This window comes from Periplaneta americana, chromosome 6 (assembly GCF_040183065.1).
Source record: "Periplaneta americana isolate PAMFEO1 chromosome 6, P.americana_PAMFEO1_priV1, whole genome shotgun sequence".
Lineage (NCBI taxonomy): Eukaryota > Metazoa > Arthropoda > Insecta > Blattodea > Blattidae > Periplaneta > Periplaneta americana.
The window spans coordinates 101,428,940-101,454,369 of NC_091122.1; the positions used below are offsets into that span (position 1 = coordinate 101,428,940).

The 25,430-nt window shown below is 35.3% G+C and overlaps 1 protein-coding gene across 1 annotated transcript in view; it reads right to left on the bottom strand.

Moving 5' to 3' along the window:
* LOC138701562 (src kinase-associated phosphoprotein 2-A-like) overlaps positions 1 to 25,430 on the bottom strand; it is a 90,755-nt gene that overhangs the window by 33,423 nt on the left and 31,902 nt on the right. Inside the window, exon 2 of the mRNA XM_069828581.1 lies at positions 3,850 to 4,023. Coding sequence (XP_069684682.1) covers positions 3,850 to 4,023 — 174 coding nt within the window. The remainder of the gene's footprint in view (positions 1 to 3,849; positions 4,024 to 25,430) is intronic.

Genomic DNA, 25,430 nt, shown 5'->3' on the forward strand with positions numbered 1-25,430 from the left:
ATCTTGCTATTATTTCGTTCCCTGTTGCAAACATATTTTAATAAATTGGTATTGATATTTATAATGTTTCTCTTTGCCTATTTTGTGCTCCTAATAGTTTGTAAGTTATTCAGTTACTTAGTCAAGTAAGAGGAACAGGAAAGGGTTGTCAAATCCAGAGAGTTGGGAAAGAAATGTAAACAAAATGAAAAGAATGTGAGGGGGGGAAATAAAATACAAAGGTTTAAAGTTAGTAGATGGCAAATATAGATTAGCTAAAGAAATCTACTAAAGCCACGTTATTCATGTAAGTGGATTGCAGCGCGAACTAATTCATTAGCATGTTCAACAATTATTGAAACAGATCAAACAGCAGCATTCCAACATTTTTGGATGACTGGTGTGCAAGAAAAGCTTAGCCTATGTTACTTCTCTTGTAGACATCAAAGAGGTTAAGTCAGAGAAGAAAAACATCATTGGCTGTAGGATCTACAAAAAGAGGGAGAATATACTTGTGCTAATTTCTCTGAATTCATAAATTAATCACTTGTAAGTGGGCCTAACTATTCCCTTTCTTTTTTTAAAAAATATATTGACGTTGAAGTGTTATGATTTTTACTAATGGAAACTGCAATCACAAGGCATGATAAGTACAATTGTGCGATTTTTCTTACACACCTATCTATATCTAATAGACCTGCTGATTAATTTGTAGTGGATAGTAATAGCAAATGCTCTAATATTTTAGCGTGTGTAAACAGTTTTTAAATTAGTAGTTAGAATTGAATTAAATTAGGAAGTTAGTCTGCAATATATGTGATTAGAAATGGTTTCCGTATTTGATGATTTACCAATACATAAAAAATATCTCAGGATTCTCAGGTTTCCCCCCCCCCCTCCATAGACACATGCGCATCTGCTCTCCCCGATCCCCATTTCTCTTTTAGTAATGTCTGCATCTCGCTCCCCTGAGGTGTTTTTGTCGTCACTCATGACTTGTCAATTTAATGAAAGCATAAAGAAAAATCTTCGGTCACCATACGGTGACAGTTGTACCTTATTACAACGAATAATTAATTGTAGAAATTATTATTTATTTATTACTCGTAATGTGGTAATAATATTTGATTTGGCTTGGAGGATGATAGGAGTACGTTACACTAAACTCGGCATGCACAACATTAAAATCGCATTGCTGCGTATGTTGTATCCTGAATTATGCAAATCGTATACGTGTCAATATTCAGCAGTAATAATTAACCATTGTCGTAGAATATTTCGGCATTGCAAATTATTTTTAATCAGACTCTTTTCCTCGAAAATATTGAATAAAGTTACTGATTGTCTTAAGGCAAGACAAACTAAGAACTATAATAATAATAATAATAATAATAATAATAATAATAATAATAATAATAATAATAATGATGATGATGATGATGATGTCTGAAAGTAGAAGACAGCGGCAGTTTACTTTCAGAAATTAAAACGAATGAGAGGGAACGAAATCTGAAGGAGAAATATGGAATTGAAGGCAATCAACTTGCCTAAGTAAATTAACCGGATAGAGAATGTACTTTGAAAGTAAAATTTTTAATTGAACAAATCAAGACTTTCGGGAAACAAAATTGTAAATTCCATTAAGTCACACTGAAAATCTGCATACTGTTATTTAACAATTCATCAATAAATCTCAAATAGGATTGTAATGTGCTTGGCATGTTTATAATCTTCGTACTCAATCAGTAATGCAAAATTAATCAAAGAATTTTCACGATACACAATGCTTAGTAATGGAACTATTCATCATTTAATACAACTGCGAGGCGAACCTAGCGGCAGAAATTGTAATGACGCTCCGAGTCTCACTCTTGATCATGCTATACTCCAAATGGCATCAAATACAATCCACAAGATAAAGCTGAAGCAATTGCTGAAATATTTTAAGGATCATTTTAGCGAACCAACTGCTGACCCGAACTACATGATCTCAAACCAAGAAATGATGATAATATTAATAGAGATTTAAAAGTTCATGATACAAATACTATTCCTCACACAATCCCTTCAGAAGTTAAAAAAATTATTAGGACTTTAAAATCTTAAAAATCTCCTGGACCACACAAGATTAGTAACTTAGCTCTAAGAAATCTACCAAAGCAAGCTATATGCCATATTACTCGTACTAACTTGTTCAACTCAGCATTGAAAACTCAATATTTTCCCTCATCTCGGAAACATTCACAAATCATTGCAATTCCTAAACAGAACAAGAACTCTATGTATTGTCAAAATAGAAGACCAATATGTATTTTGAATACCCATGGAAAATTATTAGAACGGATCATCCTGAAACGAGTTGCCTTATACAGACACCATTATTCCTCCTTGGCAAACAGCTTTTCAAAAAGGAAGATCAGTAACTCATAATGTAGTATCTCTAGTAGAAGATATAACCAAAGGCTTCAACAGCAAATTTTATACGGCAGTCATCTTTTTGGACGTTTCAAAGGCATTTGATAAAGTTAGGACTCCTGTATAAACTTAATAAATTTCTGCCTCGCTCATTAACTCACCTTCTAGCTAGCTACTTAGAAAAGAGATCCATTCAAGTCCTCATAGATGGCCAACTTCTTCCATGTATATAGCAAAAGCTGGAGTTCCACAAGGCTCTGTACTTGGTCCTATATTGTACTGTCTCTACACTTCAGACATTCCGACTACTCTCAAAACAAAAACACTTCTGTATGCTGTTGACACAGTTATATATAGTGTTAAATTCAGTCCTCAATATGCTGACTCTGCGGTTCAAAACCACGTACTTCTGTTAGAGAAATGGCTTAAAGAATGGCGTATCTCTTTAAATCCTTAAACATGTCAGTCAATAATTTTCTCCAAGTGTTTAAAAGACCTCGTGATAAAATAAAAATATGTAATCAAAAAATTCAATATAGTGACCATGTAAAATACCTTGGTATTATTCTTGTTATGGCACAAGCATATAAAATCTAACAACTAAGAGCTCTCTTAGAATATCTCATCTTTACCCTCTGTTCAAATCTCCGGTTCTCAGTCTAAGAAGAAAAGTTATACTCTATAAAATGCTGATTTTATCAATCCTAACTTACGTTCCCTCAGCTTGGTGTTATATTCCAAAAACAGTGTTATAACCTCTTAAAATTGTTCAAAATAAAGTGCTCCGATTAATACATAATTCAGATTGGTACACAACTAATGTACAAATACACTTTGATCTGGACATGACATTTCTGAAAGACTTATTATGTGAACAAGTGAAGAAGTTTTATAACAGTGCAAATTCTAGTAAAAATCCATTCATCAAGCGTCTAGGCCAATACAATATAAATTTCTACTAGAAGAATAGAACAACAAAATCTTTTTTTATGTGAATAACATGCACTGTTCCACAACTTCCGACTTCCTAACATCTACTTTAATGTCTCTGTGTCCAATTGTGTTGACAGCTGGATATAAACAGTACTCCTGCATTATTATTTGAATTTTAAACTACATGTGAAAAGGCAGAAAACATAATCAATAAATTGCTGAATGTGAAAAAAATGGTCATGCTATATATGTATTTATTCACACTGGAAATGGGTAAATACGCGGTGGCAATGGTACATGCACCAGCTTGTATAATCTCGTAAGCAACGATTGTAACGATGAATATTTCGTCTCTGAGAGCAACGCGTCAAAACTGTAGATCAGGTATTAAAAAATAAATAAATAAATAAATAAATAAATAAATAAATAAATAAATAAATAAATAAATAAATAAATAAATAAATAAATAAAACTCTCAGAGTTCAATAATTCGAACTGACACTGACGATGTTTCAATCATACCTTTATGGACATTCATGTCCAGATATGGGGGAGGTGTCGTGGGAGCCGAGGCGACATCGCTGGCATAGGGTTGAATATGGGGCTGTAAACGTTGAAGTAACCCAATCCGGTGTTTTTCAGCACTCGATGACAGAGTTTCTCCTATCAATGTCTCGGCGAGGAAGCGTCCCATATCTGTAAAGAAATAAAAAAGAGCATATAGTATATTATATATTTGTTAGTACTTACTTACTTACTTACAAATGGCTTATTAAGGAACCCGAAGGTTCATTGCCGCCCTCACATAAGCCCGCCATCGGTCCCTATCCTGTGCAAGATTAATCCAGTCTCTATCATCACACCCTACCACCCTCAAATCCATTTTAATATTATCCTCCCATCTACGTCTCGACCTCCCTAAAGGCCTTTTTCCCTCCGGTCTCCCAACTAACACTCTATATGCATTTCTGGATTCGCCCATACGTGCTACATGCACTGCCCATCTCAAACGTCTGGATTTTAAGTTCCTAATTATGTTAGGTGAAGAATACAATGCATGCAGTTCTGCGTTGCGTAACTTTCTCCATTCTCCTGTAACTTCATCCCGCTTAGCCCCAAATATTTTCCTAAGAACCTTATTCTCAAACACCCTTAACCTATGTTCCTCTCTCAGAGTGAGAGTCCACGTTTCACAACCATACAGAAGAACCGGTAATATAACTTTTATAAATTCTAACTTTCAGATTTTTGGACAGCAGACTGGATGATAAGAGCTTCTCAACCGAATAATAACACGCATTTCCCATATTTATTCTGCGTTTAATTTCCTCCCAAGTGTCATTTATATTTGTTACTGTTCCTCCAAGATATTTGAATTTTTCCACCTCTTCGAAGGATAAATCTCCAATTTTTATATTTCCATTTCGTACAATATTCTGGTCACGAGATATAATCATATACTTTGTCTTTTCGGGATTTACTTCCAAACCGATCGCTTTACTTGCTTCAAGTAAAATTTCCGTGTTTTCCCTAATCGTTTGTGTATTTTCTCCTAACATATTCACGTCATCTGCATAGACAAGAAGCTGATGTAACCCGTTCAATTCCAAACCCTGCCTGTTATCCTGAACTTTCCTAATGGCATATTCTAGAGCGAAGTTAAAAAGTAAAGGTGATAGTGCATCTCCCTGCTTTAGCCCGCAGTGAATTGGAAAAGCATCAGATAGAAACTGACCTATACGGACTCTGCTGTATGTTTCACTGAGACACATTTTAATTAATCGAACTAGTTTCTTGGGAATACCAAATTCAATAAGAATATCATATAATACTTCCCTCTTAACCGAGTCATATGCCTTTTTGAAATCTATGAATAACTGATGTACTGGACCCTTATACTCCCATTTTTTCTCCATTATCTGTCGAATACAAAAAATCTGATCTATAGTCGATCTATTACGCTGAAAACCGCACTGATGATCCCCAATAATTTCATCTACGTACGGAGTTAATCTTCTCAAAAAAATATTGGACAAAATTTTGTACGACGTCAACAAAAGTGATATTCCTCGAAAGTTACCACAGTTGGTTGTGTCCCCCCTTTTTAAAAATAGGTACAATTATGGACTCCTTCCATTGTTCTGGTACAATTTTCTTTTCCCAAATAGCAAGTACAAGTTTATAAATTTCGCTATATAATGCACTTCCACCCTCTTGTATTAATTCTGCTGGAATTTGATCGATACCTGGAGACTTGTACTTTTTCAGATTTTCTATCGCAATTTCGACTTCTGAAAGCGTGGGTTCGGGTATAAATGGCTCAGCAGTTTGTATTTCAATTTCGTCCCGATCATTTCTATTTGGCCTATGTATATTTAGTAGTTGCGCAAAATAGTTTTTCCATCTGTTTAGGATTGATGGAGAGTCTGCAAGCAAGTCACCATTCTCATCCTTGATCACGTTTACCCTTGGCTGATATCCGTTCTTAAATTCCTTTATACCCTTATATAAATCTCTAATGTTTTTATTCTTACCATTTGTTTCTACCTCATTCAGTTTTTCCTTCAAGTAACCTCTCTTTTTATTCCTAAGTGTACGACTTGCTTCCCGTCTTTCATTGAAATAATTATCTCCATTCTCCTCAACTGGATCCTGTAAGAATTTCAATTTTGCCTGTTTCCTTCTTTCTACTACCATGCAACAATCTTCATCAAACCACGGTTTCATTTTCTTAGTTTCATAATAACCTATGCTCTGCTCAGCTGCAATTTTGATACTATCTCTGATATTTTCCCACATGCTATTAACATCTAATTCTTTCTCAACTTCGTCGGAACTTTCTAAAGTGGCAAACCTATTCGAAATTTCGACCTGATAATTTTGCTTAGCTTCCTCGTCCTTTAATTTCAAAATATTGAATTTAGTAATATTAACTTGTTGCTCTACTCGCTTGGCTACTGATAATCTTTCTCTTAATTCCCCAATCACCAAATAATGGTCAGAATTACAGTCTGCACCCCTGAAAGTTCGAATATCTACTATACTAGTATGTCTCCGTTTATCTATCAAGATCTGATCTATTTGGTTGTGTGTCAATCCATCTGGAGAAGTCCAAGTATATTTATGTATATCCTTATGGGGGAATGTTGTACTTTTGACAATTAAATTTTTCGATGTGGCAAAGTTGACTAATCTAACTCCATTGTCACTACTAATTGCGTGTAGGCTCTCTTTTCCAATAGTTGGTCTAAAAATATCCTCCCGTCCTACTTTAGCGTTGAAATCCCCCAATAAAATTTTCATGTGACATCTAGGGTACTGATCAAAAGTATGTTGCAATTCCTCATAGGAGCTATCCTTTATATGGTCGTCTTTCTCTTCTGTAGGGGCGTGAGCATTTATAACTATGATGTCGCACCATCTACCCTTAAGTACTAAATATGATAACCTGTCACTGATAAATTCCACCTTTTTTACTGCTGATTTTATTCTTTTATGAACAAAGAATCCTGTTCCTAATTGGTGATTATTGTTTCCTTCCCCATAATACAACAAGTAATCTCCTGTTTGTGATATACCATTCCCATCTAACCTAACCTCTTTTACTCCCACGAAGTCTATTCTATATCTAGCTAGTTCTTTTGCTACTAATGTTACCCCTCCTGTTCTATAAAGACTAGTTACGTTCCAAGTGCCAAATCTCAAAACCTTATTCCTTTGCTGTGGTCGTGCCAGAGAATCAGTCCTATTCCCAGGCTTATTGTAGGGATTCGTAACAAGCTGTTTTTTTACGGTGATGGGTTGTTAGCCCTTCGTCCAACCCCCAAGCTGGAGGATCACCCCTTATCGGCTGTCCACGACTGCTTATTCAATATATTCGCAGCTACCCTCCATATCTGGAGGCCGTCTCCTCGATCCGCAACCTGAGGACGCGCCATGCCGTGGTGATAGGGACCCACCATACATGGATATTTGTTAGTACATTGTAATAAAATAAAATTATGAGATTTTCTTCACAATTTCTGGGGACGGTTATCGACATATCATATCATATCATATCATATCATATCATATCATATCATATCATATCATATCATATCATATCATATCATATCATATCATATCATATCATATCATATATCGTATCGTATCATGTCATATCATATCATATCATATCATATATCATATCATACCATATCATATATATTATCATATCAGTTAACATAACATAACGTAACATAACAAAGTATCATATCATATATCATATCATATCTTATTATATCATATCATACTGTTTCACACAACTTAATTAAAATAAACATTCTCAGGGCCGCCTTAGGAGTTGAAAATTGTTAGAAAATTTCCTGTTTTATTGACTAGGAAATGATTTAATGAAAATATTACATTCATTTTTAATCAAAACATAGAAAAATTAAAAATAGAAATATTAGGAAATAATTCATATATATATATATTAATTCTATATGGCCGCCACCGGCTGTTAAGGCACTTGCCTGCCGATCCGGAGTTGCGCTCGGGCGCGGGTTCGATTCCCGCTTGGGCTGATTACTTGGCTGGGTTTTTCCGAGGTTTTTCCCAACCATAAGGCAAATGTCAGGTAATCTGTGGAGAATTCTCGGCCTCATCTCGCCAAAATATCATCTCGCTATCACCAATCTCATCGACGCTAAATAACCTCGTAGTTGACGCAGCGTCGTTAAATAACCAAGTAAAAAAAATCTATATGATTTAGTCACTCGTAATGAGTGCACTCTGTACATAGTGCGTTGGACACTGTGCCACTGTCACATTCTGTGACACATTACATGAGAGTAGGCCACCATAGGGAAAACTGAAAGGTAGAACTTAAACTGAAGGGATTCGATCCGGCATCGGAACTGGAATCCAGTGTGGCTTAGTGGATAAAGCGCCAGCACGTAGAGCTGAAAACCCGGGTTTGGGTCCGGAGAGAATTTTTCTCTGTTCTATCCATCCTTCATCATACACTTTCTTAAGTTTTTTCACATTACAATAAGCTCTCATTCTACCTATTATTTCGCTTTGAGAATTTTTCTCTGTTCTAGCCATCCTTCATCATACACTTTCTTAAGTTTTTTCACATTACAATAAGCTCTCATTCTACCTATTATTTCGCTTTAATTCTTATTCTCCTAAGTTCTCGTTCATTCCCTCTTATTATCACTTGTTCTTCTTTACTTCATTATTTTCCTCTGTTACTATAACATCATTTAATATTACAATATTCGATATGATATCCGTTTTCCTTTAGTTTCTGTACCTGTGTTATCTAAGGTAGTAGAAAAAATAATCGTTAATCAATTAGTTTCATTCATAGAAAAGCCTAACATTTTAAACAGTGCTCAATTTGGATTTAGATAAAAAACAGATCAACTGGTGATGCAATAGCTGAAATTACAGAATAATATACTCGGCTGCTTAGATAGACACGCAAGAAACAATAGTATATTTCCTGATCTCAGAAACGCTTTCGAGTTTGTGGATCATAGCTACCTACTACATAAACTACACCAATATGGAATCCACACAGCCTAATAAAAAGCAACATAACTGGCAGAACACAAAGGAGAAATATTTTACATATGCAGGATGCACACATAAGGGAGCACTAGTCTTCTAACTTACCGGTAAAATATGGCGTTCTCCAAAGTTCGGTACTTGGACCTCTGTTATTCATTTTATATGTCAATGATATACCATGTATTTCACAAGGAAAAATTTGATGAATGCAGATGATACTTCAATACTGAATGTTGGGACAAACATGCAAGACTTAGAAACTACATTACACTGGATTAGAAACTACATTACACTGGAATATAAACAAAACAGCAAATGGTTTAAAACATAACAGTCTTTTCAATCATAAAAACAAAGCAAATTACATAGTTTTTTAGACTGCTCAATCCATAACACGCATTTATATTAGTATAAACATAGACACAGAAACAATAAAAAAGATACATCTTGATTACACAACTTTTAACACTGTATCTCTTCGGAATATGTATGATAAGAACTTTCTTGAGCAGCACAATCTTTCCGGAAGTAGAAATTTATAGTCACCTTACATGGGAGAAACATATAGACAAAATTTGCAAAAATATATTATCTGGTCTGTATTTAATGAAAAGAATTCAAGATCTAAAAGAGACTAATTTACATAGAACCATATACTATGGAGTAATACATCCCATATGTCCTGTCTTATGGAATTATGATTTGGGGATGTGCAACCATTTTCACGTTGCAGAAGAGAGCGATAAGATATATTTCAGTGAGACTGAGACAAACTGATTCATGTAGAGCAGCCTTTAAGTGTCTAAAGATCCTCATTCTGTATTCCTTATATATTTTAAACAATAATGTACCGTATATAAAAAGCAAGAAAAATAATATACCAGTGTAAAACAATCAAATTCACGCATACAATACTAGAACAAAAGAAAATTAGCATGTAACAATGCACAATTTGAAACTTTTTACTACTAAACCATCAATAGCAGGATGTCAATATTTTCAATCTACTAGAACATATTAAGAGTATAAATTCCCAAAATGCATTTAAAAGCAAATTAAAATAATATCTAATCAGGCTCAGGATCCGGGACACTTCAGCAAACAGTGTACGCACAACTTGTCTACAGAGTTCTTGAACATAGTAGACAGACATACTGTGAATGTAAACAACGACGTCAATGTGCTGCGTTATATTCTACTGTTAATATGCAATCTAGTGACGGTGGAAAATGAAGTCGGATACATACCTCACAAGTTTCTATGTCTCTCGATGATGTTGAAGGTGTCATCGTTACAATGAACAACCATGTACTTGCAGCTAGTTCGAAAAAACTGTTCACTATGAATTGAAAATGTACTGTGATGACCTGAGTTTGTTTCGTAGGAAGAAACGGAAGAAAACTGTATCTCTGATCACTAACCGGATTGTACACTAACGCACAGGTAAACAAAACTTAACGCGCCACCTCACTCCATCTGTACTCCGTTGCACTGTAACTTAACTTCATTCTTAAATTGTCTCGGATCCTAAGCTTGCTAATGACTAAATGTTATTACTCAATAGAATAATTTTGAAAAAAAAACTATCTTTGTCTTGCTTAATTAGATTATTTATTGTATTCTACATTTCTTCGCTTATGTGATTGACTATCGCTCTATGTTTTGAGAAATAGGAAAATAGCCTTGTAGTAATGAAAACGCATAGGCCTACCTATACTATAATAGAGATGTTTAATTTATGTAAAATTGTAATGGTCTAGTGCATAATTTTATGTAATTATATTGTATATAGCATTTTAAGTAATTTACATGTAATGCATATTGTAATATTGTGCTTCACTATTTAAATGTCCTATATCAATCGTACTTGATCTATAGGAGAAATAAATTGAAATTGAAATTTCTAGATTTCCACAAGTTATCATTTCTGCCCTAGCCTACAACCCTTAAGCTTTTCCCTATCACTTCATATGTCTGTTTAGGTATATATAATTTGTAATTTCAGTGAAAACAAACGCTAAACGGGGATATCATTCCATACGTGACAGAAAAACTCAACTGTTGCGAATATGCGTAATATGAGGTAGTATCAAAGAGTTTGTAATATTACAAACTCTTTGGACAGTATAGTCAACTTGGTGACACCGATACATTCTACCATGCATTTTCATACAATTTTAACCATTCAAAATGTCTTTATGCATATTAAGATATTTTGAACTGTTAAAATTGTATGAAAATTAGAGACCGGAATTATAGGTATTAATGAAAGATTATTAATATCTATACTTCCGGTCTCTAATAATGAATAACGCAAGTAAAAACATTATATGGAGCGTTTCTAGTCAAATTGTGTCTCATGTCACAAAAATATACTCACCCCTGTTATAAGACATTCAGATTTGTGTACCCCTGCTGGCTAATTGTCACTACTGCAGTGGCGTTTAATTGGCACAGAGCGCCATCATTATGCGATGTGCCCATGGCTAAATATAAGCAAGACTTTGTGTTCGCATGCATCTCGCAGGTGAAGCACACAAAATTGGACAGAGCCTTGTAGGCCTACACTTCTTCCGTCATCCTTCCTTTCCTTCCACGTGGAACAAGTCGTCTATCGAGGAACAGATTTTTACGAAACCTGACATTTTGCAGCAACGACAAATTCTCTGCGCTTTTCTTAAGGCGCAAAAACGACTGCAGAAATGACTTCTATAAAACAGAGGATCTTGGAATTGCCCGTTTTTTTCACAGCATTAAATTTCTTCCCATTTCTTTTGATTTCTCTTCATTTCAGTCGCTAGAACCAGAAGTAAATTAGCGTTATGTTTGGAATCCCGACTAACAAAGAACGAAGCTTACTTTAAACTAAACAAAGTCTCGAGTTCGACTGTGAGAGATAGCGCTGCTGGCAGACGACCAAGATACGGTCCGTCTCTGTGGCTGTGGAGCTTGAGAGGGATCCTGCGATCTGCCTGTGACTTATTAAAGTGAAAGCAAAGCCTTTGTAAAGTTTTACATTCACCATTAGCCCAGCCTCCCTGCAAATTAATGATAATAAAAATTATTTCCCTGAAATATAGAAAAAGGAGTGAGGCTTTCGGGTTTGGAGCTCGCATGAACTATTCTTTACAATTGAATAGCCGCCCGGAACAAGGTTGTAACTCTCATTTCTCATAAGTTTACTTTTTCGTGAATAATGGCACTTTGTGTAATACTTGTATTAAAATCAGCACACATGTCTGATTGTTAACCTTGCTCTAAAATATTAAAAGTATGTAGAATACATTGCAGAATTTCCTATTTGCTGGTTACAATCTTGTTCTGGGCGGCTATTCAATTTTAGATCCTCTTTAAACAGCGGTGTGGTTTGGAGCAGCGAGCAGGACTCGTGCTCTGGTGCTGTGGATTCGAATTCTGTTTGGACTGCTTACCTGGTTTGATTTTCTCTGAGATTTTCCCCAACTTTAACCAGAATGTCAGGTAATCTCATAGCGAATCCTCAAATAATCTCATTATCACCAATATCATCGACCTAGATAACCGCGCATCCGGTAGAGCCCGGACGAGAAGTTATGGCACCGGCGCGAGAGACGCATTTTAGTTCGTTTGCTTGGACTCACCCTCACACTCAACTGGAGGGGTGTTGGGTTAGTTGGTTGCTAGCAAGGTATATGGATTTACTATAGGGTTGCTAGCATTCCGAGTGTTCAGATCGTTCTGCTACTGCCGCTATTGAAAACATTGTCCTTCTGAGCGCCCTCATTATGGCATTGTCTAAGGTGGGAAATCACAGAGTAGTTCACAGCCAAGGACGTGAACTAGCATACAATGTATGTAAATTCATGTCAGAAGAGGCTGTAAATGGAATATCAATTCCATTGAAAAGTGTGTGTGCAAGAGTACTGGCTGCCACTGGTATTTCAAAGCGAACCTTGGCAAGAATCAGGAAAGAAGGAAAGAATATTGACGCAGGAGCAGCAGCTTCTTTCTCCACTCCGGGAAAATCACGACCGAAGAAGAAGATTGTTGAAGCTGTAGATAATTTTGATGAGGAAGTCATAAGGAGACTCATCTATAATTTCTACGCTACACATAAGCAGAGGCCGACTCTGAAATCACTTCTTCCTATAGTTCGTGAAAACACAAGTTTTCGAGGAGGGAAGACTTCGTTAAGACATATCCTGTTGAAGCTGGGATTCAGGTACACAACATAATACACTATTTCTTTGTTTCCATAAAGCTAATTGTATTTGTAATATTGTGTTGTTGTTACTACATCTTTCAATGTTACCTTTTGTATTTTAATAGATGGAAGAAAACTTCCGACAACCGTCAAGTAATTATTGAACGCAGAGAAATTAGAGCTTTGAGAATTGCGTACCTGAGAGCTATACACAAGTTCCGAGAGGTTGGAAGACCAATTATATACATGGATGAAACTTACTTGCACAGTTCTCACACTACAACTCATGAGTGGACTGACAGCAGTACAGAAGGTCTTAAAGCTCCAATGAACAAAGGGCAACGCCTAATCATCGTCCATGCAGGTGAAGTAATTAATAAATTAACATTTTGAAAACAATAACATTTTGTTATTATACGAATATTATCGTTTATAAAATATAATTGACATTTTTCTTATACTGTACTGTTTTTTTTTTTTTTTTTTTTTTTTTTTTTTAATTTTAGGAGGTGAAAATGGTTTTGTTCCTAATGCCCTCTTAATATTTAAATCGGGATTAAAAACAGGGGACTATCACCAGGATATGAATTCAGAAAACTTTACGAGGTAATTTATTTAAGTGCCGTATTTCAATATAATTTCATTTTAAAAGTAAAATCAGCAATAATTAATTTCTGAAACTAAGAAGATCTTATAATTTATTATATATTTGAATTGCCTGGGAGAGAATATTACCAAATACAATTAGAATATTAAATTAATTTTATTATTAGTTTATTATATAATCATTATTTTAAATTATTTTTTGTGTCATCATTCTTTTAGGTGGTTGGAAACAATGCTCATTCCGAATCTCCCTCCCAACGCAGTTATTGTGCTTGACAACGCATCCTACCACAACGTACAAGACAATAGACCACGTACTGCTAACAGCAGAAAAGATTCAATTAAACAGTGGTTAGATTCTCACGGCATTCGTTACGCGGACGATGCCACAAAAATCGAGTTAATTGAACTTGTTAAACTTCACAAGCCCAGATACAAAACTTTTTCTATTGATAGTATTTTGGCACGACATGGACATGTTACTATTCGTCTGCCTCCCTATCATCCAGAGCTAAATGCGATTGAAAAAATCTGGGGTATTGTGAAAAACTGGGTGGCGCAAAATAACGTCACATTTAAGCTCGATGACGTCAGAAGACTAGCAGAAGAAAAATTTTCTTCTATCACGAAAGAAGAATGGGTATCAGTATGTGATCATGTGAAGAAAGTAGAGAACAATTACATTGAAAGTGAGCACGTGATGGACAATATTTTAGAAAACATTTCCATTAACATAGGGATATCTGATTCCAGCTCAGATCAGTCATCTGATTCGGACGGAGAAGAATACGAAGATGGTATAGCGGGCGTACTTCCATTACCTTCGGATTCTGAGTAGGAAAGTACTGAGGTAAGACGAATGTTTTTAGAAAGAGATGAAACGAAAGTGCCCGCGCTCTGAGCTTGAGAACCGTAACCCAAACAACCCCCACTCCTCTACCCTGCTGGCCGGCAATTTAAAACTTCGCTCATGTTGGTGCCATAACATCTCGTCTCAGCTCTAACATTGTTAAATAAACAACCAAAAAACGAATGACAATCGCATAACGCATTGCCTAAAATTATTCTATATATTTACTTTCTTATTGTACAAAGTAAGTAAAGTCAACCCCAGAGGGTTAAGCCTCCCTCCTTTACAGACAATCGGTATTTAATGGCAGTGGAGATGTCAATCCTACGTGCTCGCCGCCTTTACCCCAAGGGAATGCACCTGATATTATACAAAGTAAAAAGAGAAATTTTTATGATGCTATAAAAATAAATTCGAGGCTTTTACAGAAATAAACCGATATATGCTCCGTAACACCTTCCTGATACTGAAAAACTGGTTTCCAGTATGCCTTCGGGGTGTCTGTGTACAACGATTTATGCTGAACTATTGGGCTGATTTTGGTCATTATTGTTCTAGTGCGTTGGCCGTTCCACCTTCATTCTCGTGATAATAATTGTTATGAACGAACAAAAGTAGCGCACCTTCTTAACCATGTTGTCAGCATTGCGTAAATCCATCGATTGAAAAAAAAACACAGGGCAAACACAATAAAAGACTATCACTCCCGATGGAAATGAGAGAAATCGAATCGCCGTCAAGTATAGGCTAAACAATATACAGGTTGTGCCCATTTATGTGAGAAGTAACTAGGAGGTGGATAGTAGTGTTCAAAACAACACAAAACGTCCATATGAATATATATATATATATATATATATATATATATATATATATATATATATATATATCCTATGATCGATAGTTCACGAGTTATAGGACTGCTTATGTCAGTAGCTAGTAGTAGTTCACTCTGTGTACAGATTGTTGTTAGATACTTACAGTACCTGAAGTGTAGGCCTACTGCTATTTCCATTGCACTGTTGACATCCAACTCACGTCGGATGCCAAACGCTGCTAATGCTAATAGCTAAAACCAGTTCAGTGTTTCTGCAACAACAATTAAATGTGCTATTCGAGTGTGCCTCACTGGATCTGGTCTATGTGATGGGGCACAACCACATTTCAGCAGGGTGGCCAAACCTATCTGGATGAGCTCCTGCACACGCTAAACGGCCGTGCTGGACCAATCGCCTGGCCGGCACGCTCCCCGGATCTCAATCCAATGGATATTGCTTGTGGAAACATACCATCGTTTACGCTGCACCCGTTACGTACATTGTAATTCTTCCCCAACGTGTGGAATAAGGTTGCCAGCAGATAGTGAAACGCTTGGGATATTTGAACGTGTCAGATAAATAATCAATAATTTTTCGACCTGACACTTGACGAGAACACATTGCTTAGGGTCAGCACAACACCAGGAACACAGAAAACCACACTGTAAATTGAAAAACACCCATGTCCTAGGGCAGCGGTTCCCAAACTGTTTGAAGACGCGACCCATTTTCGAGCAAGAATTCAGTTTCTGACCTCCCCCCCCCCTCACTACCGTACCGGTACTCTATTCCATTCAATACATGTACAAACCCTTGCAAAATAGCAAACAACTATAATCTTACTGAAGACCAGTTGATATCACCCGAAGTACGATTTTAAACAACAGATTTTTTTAGTTTTTTTCCGGAAGAAACTAAACAAATTACAGATAGACAGTCCTACTGAATCTGTTGCAACCAGCTGGCTGCAATTCCAAGAGATATGACAGAAACATTAATTGAAATAATTTCGCTATATATTTTCGTTGTGTGATAAAGTTACAAATTCTCGCTTGCAACTGACCTTAAAGAGCATTTCACTTTCAGTTTGTTCCATTTAATATATTTCATCCGAGATAGGAACCCGGTCTGCGCAACTAGGGTCTCACCTAGGACAACTCAATGATAAAATATAGACATATATGTATATCCTCGGCAGAATTCGAATCCACGTACTGTTGAAGTTGCGGTCTAACCGTTGTATGCACTAACGTCGTGCATTACAGGCGCTATGTTCGGTTCAAGTTTGGATGTACTCGTAAAACCAGGGAGTGATATGCTGCTATCATTGTAAATAATAAATTGAATGTGATCGCTAGTAATTAATGTATAAGTTACAGAAGTTATTATTTTTATAGCTACGTAATATGTATACTGAGCATGTGTCATTTAAATACACCGCTTATTATAAACATGACAGAAATCGCAACTAAAGCTGAGAGTGGAAGATCCATTATTGCAAGAGACGATGCTGCACTGCTGCATCATTGAAATTTCCACAATCTTTCAGGCGTAATAGGCCTACTAACTACCCACTTCTTGAGCGTCAAGTGATGAACTGCTAGCATAAGGAATTTGGAACCAGGCCATGTAATATGGGAAATTGCTTCTGCGACATGTCGTTATTTTTGGATTGCGTAGCATTTCAGTTCAATGCAGGACATGTGATTCAAAGGAAGTTGAATGATATCGCATCGTTTGCACCACTTCCTACTGTTGCGACTGAAAATTGTAGCAGCTTGTTAACTATGTTATTACTACGTTTATGGCGCGCCGCTAGATGAGCGACTGTCTAGAGACGCTAGAGCCCACAGTCTAGTATATACAGTCACGAAGCTTGAGTTGTTGAGGTTGCTAGGAACAATAGACTGTGCAGGTACTATTTCGCATTGTCTGTAATGAGGCGATAATAGCGATCCTAGTGGTTAGCAACTATCTATGGAGGCATATTTATTACATATTAACCTTCGTGACTATATATACTAGACTGTGCTAGAGCTTTGGGTTTTCTCGCTGGAGATCCGAGTTAACTTTGTGGCGAACAATGACGGTCTTGGACGTGATTCCTCGCAGGAATCCTGTGTCCCCTAGAATATCTTCTATATTCATTCATTCATTCATTCATTCATAGTTCTCCGCCCAAAGGTAGGTCCTTTACTGCAAACCCAACATTCTGCCATCTTCCCTCCATTCCACCTTCCTCTTACTCTTCGCATACGATTCATATCTCCATATATCTTAATGTCGTCTAACATCTGATCTCTTCATCTTCCCGAACTTCTTTCAGTTCACCATTCCTTCGAGTGAATCATTCAGTAGACAATTTCTTAGCCAGTGACCCTGCCAGTATTTCCTATTTAAACCAGAGTCTAATACATACAGTCACGCAACTCATACGTACAAAATATGCCAACATTTGACAGCTGGCGCGACAGTAGCCCTCTAGCGGCAGGCAAGTTAAAAGTGTGGACACGACATACGACAACACATCAGAAAACGGGTTTTGCGTAATTTATTTTATATTTTTATGCTATACAGTAAGTGTATATGGTTCTTATTAATTTCACTTTAGAATTCTAGAAGAATTTCACATGCGGTTAATCTAAAAGTTTCAGAAGCTGGGAATAAACGTAATTCTTTCTGCTCCTTACAACTGAATCATGGCCCTGATCACGTATCATGTTTGAAATAATATAATGTTCGTACGTGGACGGTTAATTCCATTCATTCCTAAATATATTTATGAATCATTGGAACTCTATATTTCCTGTGAGAAGAGTCAAAATTAGTAGCTTCAAAATTGTAGGGCATAGCCTATCTCGTAGGGTACATTGCGTGGTGAACTCCTCTCCCTATTTCCTGAGAAATTAACTATTTTCCATACCGCAAATTGGAGTAAACTCGGCAGCTAAGGTAAACTTGAAAATAAAAAAGGAGAGGATTTAAACCTTAATATGACAGACATTGATTTATGAAGTTCATTATTTTTCATTTCTTAAGAACCGGTATTTCCTTTATTATTTTGAGTCACAAATAGTTCTGATATTATGGTTTAAATTTGTATGGCAAGTTTACCGCATTTTACATTACATTTCCAGTTTTCACACATAAGCTTAATTTTAACTTATCCTACCTATATAATACGTAATTTACATGCACTTACTGTTAATATGACGTAGGCGAGAACAAATAAATGAACACACAATTTTGTTGAAAAAATTTTAAATTCAATGAACTCAGAAAATGTAGGCCTAATTTTATTTTCAGAGCAGAAGTGGTGTAAGTAAAAAATGGGTAATGAGGATTAAAGTAAACATTCTGTAAAATACAGCGCAAAGTAGCAATTAATATTCCATTTATTTAAACTATTAGTAGTCAGTGAATAGCACAAAGGATATATTAATTGCTACTTTGCACTGTATTTTACAGAATTTTTACTTTAAACCTCATTACCTAATTTTGACTTACATCACTTCTGGTCTGAACGGCTCAAATAATCACTGGGAATGTAAAATCAACACCAGTAACAGTAATGCAAATTATTACAGAAAAGATTGTTTTTTATATTAAATTTAAAAAGGCTCTTTCATTTCTTGAGAACTTCATATGTCTGCCACATGAATCTGCACCAACACATCAGAAATTTATCGACACAAAAAGTGAGCATTTTACAAAAGGATTACAATACTCCATGAATTTTTTAAAAATTAACACCATGATCCCTACTTGAATGCAATATAACATTCAACTTTTGAAAAATATAAAGAAAAAAAAAACACGAATACAAAAATTATGGAATTACTTGCATTAAAAGCTGTAGATAGATTATCCAAAATCGGAATCCTTACGTATTTACACATACATGATCTCTGCGAAAAAATAATATACTGTAACAGGTATTTAGATACTTTGTTTTTATTTAAACTCTCCTTCCTGACATACAAATAGGTAACTGATAACTAATAAATGTTTTATAGTACACAATACGTAGGCTACCTACAACGTGGATTATTGGTTATGATTGAGTTATGGTTTTCTCTTGATATTTAGGGAATCTGAAGAACGACAAATTCGGAGATTTAAACTTGTTGTTACTGCAATTTTCGTCATTGCACACATTGCCTTTATTCCGACGCATGATTAAAACGTTATTATAACATCTCGCATCCCTTTAAAGCGTATGCTGGCTGAACGAGATTGTATCAACCCTATGACCAGTGTCTTGACTGCCGCTTGGGCACTAGTGTCGCGAATGTTGGCAAAAAAAAGTGTTGAAGTTTCGGGACTGTATGTATTAGATTGTGCTTAAACCACAATTATTATCAGTGAAGAAAGTAAATTCACACAATGATGGTAGTGTAGATGTTCAGATACAACAATAATAGTAGTTAAAATAATAATAATAATAATAATAATAATAATAATAATAATAATAATAATAATAATAATAATAATAGACTGATCAACTGCGTAACACAAATCTCTTTTTTAAAGTCATTTTAAATTTAAGTTTTATAAGACTTTGACAACATTAGTCTTTCGTATGACTTAGAGCAATGGTCGTCAGCACTCGCTGAAATGGGTAAAGGGTAAGCGGAGCTAGCTCCAGGGTGTTCTGTGCTGACGACCGCTGACTTAGAGACTCAGGCAGACAGAAGAAGGAAATAAATTAATTCCAAGTTGAAGAAACGAAGTTTTTAAAGCAACAAAAGAGTGTACTGTATCTGGTGATCTATTGGGATCTTCTGTTAAGAGTTGAAGTGTTATCCTCATGGATCTCCTACCATTCGGTTAGTTAATTCATGAAGTGTCGAGATATATGTACCTACGGTACATACACACGTTGTTGCCAAATGAGTCTAAATTCATCCGTGTGATATGTTGCTGATTCAATTTTTCCCCTTGCAAAATGTGCAAGTTTCTCTTTTTTATCGAGTGTTGTACGTAAGTTCAACTCTTAAAAAAATTATTTTACCGATCATATTCTTTTCCTGTCATAATTTTGATATTTCCGGATTTCGCTGTCATAAGATAGTACTGATTTTGGTAATTTATTGTAGGCTCCGACTGTTGTACCTATGTTGAATATTTGGTTAAATTAATATTTCCATTGATATGTTTTAATTTACAACTCTTGCTGATGTGTCAATTTATTGTTAAGGCCAATACAATGGCCTAAATATTAAAATATAAATATCTGTTCAATGTACTTATTATTATTATTATTATTATTATTATTATTATTATTATTATTATTATTATTATTATTATTATTATAGTAGTAGTAGTAGTAGTAGTAGTAATAGTAGTAGTAGTAGTAGTAGTAGTAGTAGTAGTAGTAGTAGTAGTAGTAGTAGTAGTAGTAGTAGTAGGAAAATAGGAAACTCGCTTGAGTCATTTAATACAATACGTATAACATTATAAACTACTTTCGTAATATATTATTTTAGCTAATAGCATTATTGGTGCTGACATTGGTGACAAGTTGCCAAGGCAATGCTTAGTGTAACACACTCCTAACCAAATCTAACGTTTTATACTATTACATTATTAAAAAAGTTATGGAAATTGAAATACGTAATTTTAAAACTTTAATTATTAACGAATAGAATCTCTGCGGACATGTCACATAACATTTTCCTCTCACATTTTCGTAAGTGATTATGTATTTCACGTTTCTTGAACTCTAATGTGAATTCCATTGTGTGACCCGCAATTCCGGTGTTACGTCAGAGTCGCACATCCGTTTCCCATATAGGTGAGGCACAAGGCTATGTGGAAGAGACTATTCAGAACCAGGTGAAGAGTCTTCTTAAAGTATACTCGTACTATGATGGGTATTCAAGGAGAAAGCATTTTGTTTCAAATTATGTAATTCATTAATAATAATAATAATAATAATAATAATAATAATAATAATAATAATAATAATAATAATAGGCCTAATAATAACAAAAAACAATATAATATGTAATATCATATTGAGAGTTTTCATGATCCTGGCGGAATTTACCTTATGATTCTATTTCTGAACATTTTCAATCTACAGTGGACAGATATGCAATAGTAACGTGAGATTATCAGCATGACGCCAAGTCTTCACATGAGACAACACAGAATATCATTTGACAACAAAGAAACAGAGCTGTGGTTTTTTGGTACTAACGATAAACGCGAAAAATAATTGTCAGTTGCGATTAGAGATATGTGCAAGTTAGTGTTAAATGTAATTCAACTATGACAAAGTTTTTAACGCGAATTTCACGTTTTCTTGCGAAAATCTAAATTTTCGCTGTAAACACGAAAAATAATGTAGGCCTACTTATTTTATTTTATTTATTCTGAAAGTAAATGATAATTTTTCGTGGAAATTAATTTTAACTCTGAATGGAAATTTGCCTGAACTATTTTGCTTGTTAATGTTCAACGGCCCACTTAGTTTTTTTTTAAAGCTATCGTCTCATTCATCTTCAAAAATGTAATTATGTGCGTATGTACGTAGGCTGTATGTATGTATGTATGTATGTATGTATGTATGTATGTATGTATGTATGTATGTATGTATGTATGTAGTCCACATCTGTGGAGTAACGGTCAGCGCGTCTGGCCGCGAAACCAGGTGGCCCGGGTTCGAATTCTGGTCGGGACAAGTTACCTGGTTGAGATTTTTTCCGGGGTTTTCCCTCAACCCAATATGAGCAAATGATAGATAACTTTCAGTGTTGAACCCCGGACTCATTTCACTGTCATTATCACCTTCATATCATTCAGACGCTTCATATCATTCACAGTCGTAAAATAACCCAATAAAATAAATAAAATAATGTATGTATGTATGTATGTATGTACGAATAGTGGTCCTGTTATATTTATGCTTTCCAGGAACCCATCCTAACTACTTTTTTATTACCAACTACTATTACTACAAACGCTATACATACTCTATACCATTTATCATAGTCATTTCTGAAAAAAATACCCCTTTTCTTTATTTACTAGTTTTCATTATTACATATGAGGGGGTCAGAAGCAAAAGGGTTTAAGTGCACTTAAGTTATTTGTGAGAAAATGTGATTGAAAGTACTTAAGATTTCGTAAATTCCGTGAAATTTTTATTTCAATTTTGGTGTGTGAAGTGATTGTCACTAAAATTTTAAATGTTTTAGCTTGCCCTGGGTGCACTTAACTCATGTTTATAGAAATGCCACTTATACCCCTTTGCTTCTGATCCCCTCATATGTATATATCTTAGTTTTTCCTTTTCAATTTTTCATTATTATATATATAAAAATGTTACTAGTTTCTTCAATTTTCTTCTATCTGCTGTTCTATATAAATAACTTCATATACGTTTTTTCTATATTATTTGAAAGGTCAAGCGCCATTTATTAAAAATGGAGAAAACATTGGTTAAAATTAAATGATTACCATAATTTAATTAAACCTATAGCAAGTAATATAAAGTATCCACATTAAAACTTAATGATATGTCATTCTTCATTAAAGTATGATATTAATTTAATTTTAACCCTTACTTTCTTCGTTTTTACTAAATGGCGCTTGGCCCACTATGGTTCTGAATCCTTCATTTAGTTTTAGTAACGGTTCTTCAATAAATGTTTTCCTTATTCTCTCATTTTCCGGAGCAAGGTACTGTAGTAGGATGTGTATCGCGTTTTGTTTTTGGTTGCAGGAAGAGAATATATCTTTTCTTATATCTCCTCTTCTAGTTTTTAACCTCCAAATTCCCACTCTTCACCATGCTAGGTACATCTGTTCTTTTCTTATGCTAGCTTTTGTGTATTCTTCCTGTCCCCACATGATTTTTATTTCTTTATAAACATTTAATGATTTTAGACTGTTCAAATTGCTAAACATTTCTTGCCTCGCTATCTCATTACTTCTCTTTATTATAATTTTACCTATTAAGTTTGTATTAATTGCACCAATTTCCTACCATATCCAATTTACTTCTAACTGTTTACGTTATTTTCCAATTCCTTTGTCCAATTTGACTTAGTTTTCGTCGTTTGTAAAAATCTTAAATTTTTTTTTTATAATATCACTTTTCTCTTTCTCCAAAATATAACCCACAAATTTAATTTTCCTACTAATATAGGTTCCCACATTGCCATCCATACCTATTTCCAATCTAGCTACTATATTTGAGGCATTCTATGGGATACCTACATATTCTTTATACTGTGCGAATATAACAATTTTTATATCAAAGACAGTATTGTTATTGTTATTAGTGTTACTATTACTACAACTAATACTTGTGCTATATCTCATGTCATATTTTTCGTGTACTTCCAAAGCCTGAGAGCATTAACCAATCAGCCAGTATCTCACATTTCTTGAGAGCCACCGGCGTAGCTCAGTCGGCTGAGGTGCTTCTCTGTCGATCCGGAATTATGTTTGAGTACGGGTTCGATTTCCGCTTGGACTGTAAGGCGAATTTCAGGTGATCTATGGCGAATCCTCGGCCTCATTTCTCGCCAAATACCATCTCGCTACCACCAATTCCATCGACGCTAAATAAACGAGTAGTTCGTACACTGTCGTTAAATAACCAACTAAAAACATTTCTTGAGTATTGAAAAGAGTTGCTTTATCTCAAATAGTTTCTTCAATTGTCTTTGAGTAATAGGCATAACTATTCCTATTATATTTATAATAACTTGCAAGAGAACACTGCAGAATGGATAAGGAAATACCAGGCGCTCGCTCAGATATCAAGAACTTTGCCAAATACAAAAAAGTAAGTAATGCTCAATAATTCGTTAACATTAAAAGTACAAACATGCTTCCTAGAATCTACTGCTTATGTTTTACCCTGATTACTATTAATTATAACCGAAGGAGGTCGTACCCAAGGAGGAGGTTACCGGGTTTGAACCTCCCATTAACTTTAAAAAAAGAATACATATTTATTATGGATAAAAAATATTTAAATCTGAGATTTAAATATTTTTTTATCCATAATCGTTTTCCCTTATCTAATTTTTCACTGTCAGAGTAACGAAAGTAGGTCCACATCTGTGGAGTAACGGTTAGCGCGTCTGGCCGCGAAATCAGGTAGCTCGGGTTCGATTCCCGGTCGGAGCAAGTTACCTGGTTGAGGTTTTTTTCCTAGGTTTTCCCTCAAACCAATATGAGCAAATACTGGGTGCTGGACCCCGGACTCATTTCACTGGCATTATCACCTTCATCTCAATCAGACGCTAAATAACCTAAAATGTCGATGAAACGTTGTAAAATAACCTACTAAAAAAAGTAACAAAAGTACATTAGACGTTCTTATAGTGTGCTCCCTCGGAAGAGGAGCTAAGTTAGAGGTCACGAGTTGTGAATTTACGGCATCTAAAAACTCGTCCTGTGCAACATTTCAGCTGCTTCTCGTCTCACCAAGATTCCTGCTTTGTAAGAAGATGTATTTGCTGGCTGCGTTTCCAGTGAAGCTGGAAATGTTTTTGCAAAGATCTCTAAAAAAAAGACAATAGGAAGTAAAACTGAAGAAAATGTATGCAATACGTCTTAAAAAGCTGGACGGTTTAAGGGTTCAATAAAGGTGACCATCGATATAAATTAATGGATATTTGTCCTCTATGAAACATTTTTACAACAAATTCGCCAAAGTGAATGTTCTCATGCCCTCGAACTCATAAAGGCCAAGTCAGTCAGAAGATTCTGAAATGACTACAGGAATTTCAGTGAATGCGAGATATCACACGCACCGGAAATATAGCGACTGTTCCATCCGCTGATAAGAGGTTCTTTCCCTACAGATCCCACCAATGAACATATCACTGTATATCACAGTTGACAGTCCTCGTTCCAAGAAAACTATTCGGATTCCATTATTCACAACCGGCAACGGATAAATATCAAGGGGGGGAAAAAAGACAAATGAGATCTAATTCGAAAATATGCCGCGTCTGTGGCTATAGTACTAGCGCGCTGGCCTTCCATCCAGTCGACCAAGGTTTGATCCCCGGCCAGGTCTTGATGGATTTTGTGTTGGACAAAGCAGACGTTGCAGAGG